At 43.2% G+C, this 6,697-nt stretch overlaps 1 protein-coding gene across 1 annotated transcript in view; it reads left to right on the top strand.

Moving 5' to 3' along the window:
* The window catches only part of PCSK5 (proprotein convertase subtilisin/kexin type 5), a 525,106-nt gene that overhangs the window by 114,469 nt on the left and 403,940 nt on the right, over window positions 1-6,697 (top strand). The window contains exon 9 of the mRNA XM_045288529.1: window positions 135-145. Coding sequence (XP_045144464.1) covers window positions 135-145 — 11 coding nt within the window. The remainder of the gene's footprint in view (window positions 1-134; window positions 146-6,697) is intronic.

Raw genomic sequence — 6,697 nt, forward strand, 5'->3', positions numbered from 1 at the left:
ACCCTCCCGGTATCACCACTCTCACCACTGGTCCTGAAGGAATCATCTGTCCTGGATTCCCTGTGTTTCCAGTTCCTATCTGTACCAAACTGTAATTCTTTAAGGGAGTAGAAAGCTTCATTTCTCCTGTGGAGTGTGGCTGATGGTTGTAAACTACTGACCTTTGGTTAGCCCACCCCAGAGCCCACTACACCATGCTTCTTCTTATAGAAGTTCTTAAGTCATTTTGAAAACAAAGCCTATGCCCCATGATCAGAGATTCTTGATGTGGACTGGGCTTCAGGCAGCAAGCAATGTGTCAGTCAGCTGCCTGGGTGATCTAAAACACAGCCAGGAAAGAGGGCCATTAAAGGGCCTGGCTCTGATACATGGTCAATGCTCAGTAAACACCAATGGAATAAATGGCTGTGCAAATGGGAATAAAAATGTAGTAGAGAAAATCATTGTTCACATTTATTGATGCTTATTATGTGCCAGGCATTTTGCCAAACTTTTACTATCTTGTTTATGTAAGCTTGCTTGTATTCTGGTGAGTGAAGGGCTATCGTTATTTTCATTTTATAAATGAGGAAATTAAAGCCTAGAAAAGCTCCTTCCCTTGTCTAAGGGCACACGCACAGAGCGGGTGAGGCCCTTGATATTCAAGCCTGGTCCTTTTGACCTCTGAAGCTTGCACTGTGTTAGCTCTGGCATCTGTGGTTCTCAAGGTACGGGGACGTCCTTTGGAGGACTTCTTAAAGTAGAAGTTACTGCCCACTGACCTTCTCCCACCAACATGTCTGAGGCCATAGATCACAGCAAAGTCTAGGAATTTGTATTCTAGAAATTTCCTAGCTGATGCTGAGCCCGAGAGTCCAAGAATCACTTTGAGCACGCTCATTGCTCTGCCACACTTTAAACAAGGATGGATGAGCACCACCTGCCTCTATGGTTCTGTGTTGGAACAAGAAGGGACTTTAAATGTAAGGGATGTTTGAAGCGCCCATTGTCAATTTAAAGAAGAGTCCTGGTGGCGAAGTGAAATATACAATTGGGTTACTAACCACAAGGTCAGCAGTTTGAAACTACCAGGCACTTTGCAGACTTTCTACTCTCGGAAGGAGGTACGAGCTTGGAAAGCAACAGGGGAAGTTCTCCTCTGTCCTGTAGGGTAGCTGTGAATCATCATCGACGGGATGGTAGCTTGGTTTGAGTTTCCAGAGCCAATTTAAATTGTTTCCCTTGATCTGTGTGTTAGTCTGGGTAAACTAGGGAAACAAATCCACAGAAACTCATATGTATGAATCATCCCAACCCAGTGTTGTCCAAGCCCACAAGTCCAACATTAACCCTTATGTTCAATGCCAATTCACAAAGTCCTCCTCAATCTCACTGAACACACGCAGTGACGTCGCCTGCAAGGGGAAAGACGAATCAGTGAGCGTGTAAGCATCTCTGTGCTGGCAGGGGTCTCCACAGGGCTGCACCAGCACCCAGGGCTGCATCGGGGTAGGTCCATGTGGCTTCTCCTCAGGGATGTCTTACAGGAAGTGAGCCTTGCCAGCTGAAGCAGGGAACTGGCTAAGGCAGCTGCACCCTGGTCTGACCATCAGAAAGCAAGAAACCTGAGAACTCAAAAGGCAAGGCTCACGGAGCCATTTATCTCTCTGCCGTTCAATTAACCCCACATGTGTTTATCAGCCAGGTTGGCACAATAAACCTTAGCTATCTCAATCTGTTTCTTACTGAAAAAAAATGTCACATTAGGCAGTTGGAAGGCATCTTCACTGATTAGAAATAATTATGGCATATATATTCTTGGCAAGATGTTTCAGAGACAGAGAATATCTGATAGGGAAGATCTCCAGGATTTGACCAAGTCTTTGACAATTTGGTCTAACACAAATGGTTTTATTCACCCAGCTGGTATAACAGGTCATTTTTATAACATGTATATAAATCAATCAGTGGGACTCCAGGGACAGCAAGATGACGTAAGACCCATCTCTTCAAGCAAGGGCCTGGGAATGCTGATTGTGCAGAGTTCAGCTTATACATTTCCAGGATTATTATAAAATATTTTTTAAGAGATAAAATATTTAAAGGATACCCCAATGTCCATCTACCCACCCCCAAGCTAAGAAATAGAACATTATTTCACCATGTATATTCCCCGAGAAGCTCTGGTTGTACTGTGGGATAAGTGTGGGACTGCTAACCTCAAGGTTGGCAGTTCAAAAACACTAGCCATTCTGTAGGAGAAAGATGAGACTTTCTACTCCCGTAAAGATCCATGGCTTCAGAAACCTACTGGGTGATTTTACTTTGTCTTACAGAGTTGCTGTGAGTTGGAATCGACTCAGGGCAGGGGGTGGTTTGCTATCTTCTATGCTCCTCATCCTGCGACCATCCTGCCGTCCCTCTAGAATGATTACCGATTCAGTCCTTGATACATATTGTGGGAGTTCTTACGTAAAAGCAGGAAGGCATCTCATTGTAGGATGAAGTATTAAATTATAGTAGGTATATTATGTTTTTATTGTCACATCACAGTACAACACACATTCCCCCGTGGAATACTTGGCTCTTGGGCTGCTCTGAGAACATAATTTGGAAATTAAACTTGGCAAAAATATGTACATATGGAAAATGATTGTTAATTCCTTTTTTATGTAAATATTTTATTGCCCTAGGGAATTCTTGTAGTATTGTATAGTGTTTACTAGTTTCTTTTTAACATTTTTCTTTATATAATGTTTGAAGAAGCTTCTGGTAAATTAAAAAGTTGAGTTTGTAAATATCCTATTACCTTGCAACTTTCCCCCAAAATGTGCTTTTATTGACAATCCTTGTTTAAAGTCTTTCTCTGTAGCTCTCAGATTCTACTAGTTATGTGTGGTTCATCATCCTCCCATCCTCCTCCTCAGCACAGGCGAGGTCTTATGATAAATGATGGGTGGCCTATTCAATAACATGTTCAAAGGCAGACCGCAACAATTGGACATCCTTTTTGATGCATGGACTAAGATTTTCCGAAAGCTCTCTGGGTGGTTTTTCTGGGAAGGTGAGGGGGGTAGGGGTGGGATCGTATTTGCTGATCAAAAGAGTGAAAATCAGATCAGTCCGGCTATGTATGTGGGCCATATCTGCCAAGAACTATGAACTAACTAGAATAGTAATTGTGAAAAATGATTTTAAGCTGCATGGCTCTTTTCTCGGCCAACTGGATGATGTTCAGTCTCCACGAGGCTCTGCTGTTTCTGTTGTTGGAGCACATTTTCCTCATGATTTATACTGTCGTTTGGCTCTCACAAACTGTGGTGGGGTTGGTGGCATTATTGCCCTGGCAGCTTGGAAATCATTCTTCTAAAGCACCATTGAGCTGTTTTAATTGAAAATGCAGCATGGTGGAAATCTGCGACCATGTGGCAGATACTGATGCAAGCAGGAGGCCGGGTGAAAAAGGACTGCCTCCAGCCAGGACAGCAGATGATGGGCACTGGTTGGCGCTACTGGGAGTTGAGGCATGGAGTCCAGCCAGAATGCTCCTTAAAAGCAAGGTGGCGAGACTTCGCCTCACATACTTTGACCATGTTAGCAGGAGAGAATGGTGTCTGGAAAAGGGTCAAGATGCTTGTTAAAGCAGAGTGCAGTGATAAAGAGGAAGACTTTCAACAGGACATGGATTGACACAGTGGCTGCCGCAGTGAGCTCTGCATAGCAACAGTCTTGCTGATGGAGCAGGGTTGAGTGGTCTTGTTCTGTTGTGAGGGATATCACAATGAGGCCTAGATGACGCTATGGTACTGATCAGCTATGACTCAGGGACTTGCTGAAAGGTACTTGACCTGCTTAACCTTTGCTTTTCTTAAAATAATAAAAACAAGGAGTATGGAGTAAGTACTTTTCTAAATTTGTTCCCATTTGAACATCTTCCAGTTCTACATTGCATGTTATACTGGAATTAAGTCCAGGGAGAGAGCACGTAATTTCAAACACCCTCACAAGGCAACCACTATCTTGATCTCCAGCTCAGATCTCACTCTAGAACTCCAGACTGCTGTAGACCACTGTGTTAGACAGGGTCCTCTAGAGAGATAAAACCAGATTGCTGATAACTATATATATATATAACACAAGAAATGAGCTGTTAAATTATAAACAGATAGATATAACACAAGAAATAAGCTGTTAAATTATAAACAGATAGATATAACACAAGAAATAAGCTGTTAAATTATAAACAGTTAGATATATAATACAAGAAATAAACAGTTAAATGATAAAGCAGTACAAATGGCTCAGTGCAACTTACATCTGTGAGAGAGTTGTGAGACACTGGCAGTCCTTCAAGTCTTGAGGGCTGCCCGGTAGTCCTCTGTAGAGAGAGAGCTAGGCTATCCCAGCACAGGCAGCAAAACAGCAAGGCAGGTCACCAACTGTCAGTCCTCAGCTCCAGAGATGTAAATTTCAATCATGTGGTCTTAAAGGGACCTGAACTTACAGCGACACAGTCCACAGGCTAGGCATCCCACAGGTAGTGCACCCTGTAAATTGAGGCACAGAACAAGCAAGGCAGCCACACACGTCCGATGATCAAAGAGCGAGAGTAAAGAAAGGCGAGGCTCACCAAGCCATTTATCTCTCCGCCCTTCATTGAATCCCACTTGTGTTTACCAGCCAGGCTGGCGCAATAAACTAACCATCTCAACCACCATTGTGTTACATTACTGCTTCAAACTCAACATGTGTCAGTGTTGAGCATCCCAGAGACCCTCTTCGGGGTGCAGGGCTGAACTAGGAGGTCTCTTAGGACTGGGCCTGTAGTCATACTCACCACTTTGATTCGTTACAGTGAAGGGCACAAAGGAGTCAGCAAAAATAAAGGCTATTGGGTGAAGACAGGCAGAATCTTCCAAGGTCTCTCCCTGAGTTAGTGAGTCACACAGAAATTGCTTAATTATTCCTGAAATGAATCGTGGCAAGTGTGACATGTCTATGTGGAGGATCATTGATCTGCATGCCCAGGGTTCGGATTCGGCTCTTTGTGTCTAGCTCAAATCCCAATCCCAGCGGACCAGTAAGAAGGCTTGTACTCAGAGTGAGTCACGTGAATTGAGAAAGTCTAGGTACAGTGAGCCACTGTAATCAGGGAATGTTAAGCGTCTTCCTGAAATCTCAAATTCCCATTTACCAATCTCAAGCCAACCTTGCAAGCTGGCCTATCAAACGATACCCATCTCAGACCGGGTTCGCTAAGTCATTTCTGTGTCCTGAATCAAAGTCATGTTCTTATTTCTCCAAGGTTGCCCCATTCTTTCTCTCATACGAGGTGACAGACACATGCATGGTCTCTGACTCCACCCTAGTACCCACTCTACCCCCAAGTCCACGCCATTTTACCTTCTCTTCTTTTACTATCTCTTGATTTGGTTGGCAGCTTATCTTCTCCACCACCAGCACATGCGTATAAACTTCTATCCTCTCATAACTAGATTATTACCATAGCTATTTATCTACCTCCTGGGCTTGACTTTACTCTTGAAATACTCCAATCTCTCTCTCTCTCTCTCTCTCTCTCTCTCTCTCTCTGTGTGTATATATGCCACATAATGATTATAAAACCTAAACCCTATCAACTAAAGAAACCACCTTCTTGTACTTAAAATCTTTGAATGATTTCCCATTTCTTTGAGAGTAAAAGCCCAAATCCATAGCTTTGCCTGTAAGGCCTCCTCTGGTTAATCTCCTGCCCACCCCTCTAACTAAGCACGTCCCGCACCACCCACCACTTCACTTTCTGCTTTCAGCCCACAGGCTGAAAGCTCTTTCCCGGCTGCAGTCTGAACACACGTAGTTCCTCTCCCTGCAGGCTCTTTGCCCGTTTGCTTACTTGCTTGCTTCAATGTAGCTGCACGTCCTTCAGGTCACAAGCATTGCTTCCTCCACCTTCCGTGAGTGGCCTAGTCCCCCATTGTATTGCCCATTGCCATCTTTTATATCTGCTTATATGAAGCACTTACGCTTAATCAGAGCTATATCTATATCTGTGTGGAATTCTGTGATAACCATCTAGGTCCTATTTGTTGGCGAAAGACTAGGCTTTCTAACCACAATCTCAGAAACCCATACAGCAGTTCTACCCTGCTCTGTTCTACACTCACTTGTCACAGTGAGTGACAAGTGTCAGTTGAATCCATGAAAACCGAACAAAAGCCTATTTGTGATGCTTTTTGTGCTGTGTTGTATTTTTTATCTATATTAATTTTTTAAATACCCGGCAAAATAAGAAATGAGTGCTTTATGACATTATTTGTTTTAGAAGAAATCGTGTCTCTATAACTTTGTCTAGTTGTGCTTTTTCTGTTATATTGAAGTTGAGATAATATTTCTGGTGCTGTTTGCTGCTGTCAAGTTCTTTCCAACTCATGGTGACCACATGCGTGACAGGATAAAATGCTTCCTGGTTCTGCACCGTTTTCAAGATCACTGGTAGGTTGAGTTGGGGGCTTATCTCCCAGCATTATGTCAAGCAATATTCTCCTCTGATCCATAGGATTTTCATTGCCTACATTTATTTATTTGTTTGGTTACACCCTCTCCATCCCCCTACCCTTATGATATTGCTACTCCCACTACTGTTGTGAGGGTTTTATTTTATTATTTTAAAAATCATTTTATTGGGGGCTCTTACAGCCCTTAGCACAATCTATACCCC

The sequence above is a fragment of the Echinops telfairi genome, unplaced genomic scaffold (genome assembly GCF_000313985.2).
Source record: "Echinops telfairi isolate 266 unplaced genomic scaffold, ASM31398v2 ScPeMD7_22;HRSCAF=79, whole genome shotgun sequence".
NCBI classification, from domain to species: domain Eukaryota; kingdom Metazoa; phylum Chordata; class Mammalia; order Afrosoricida; family Tenrecidae; genus Echinops; species Echinops telfairi.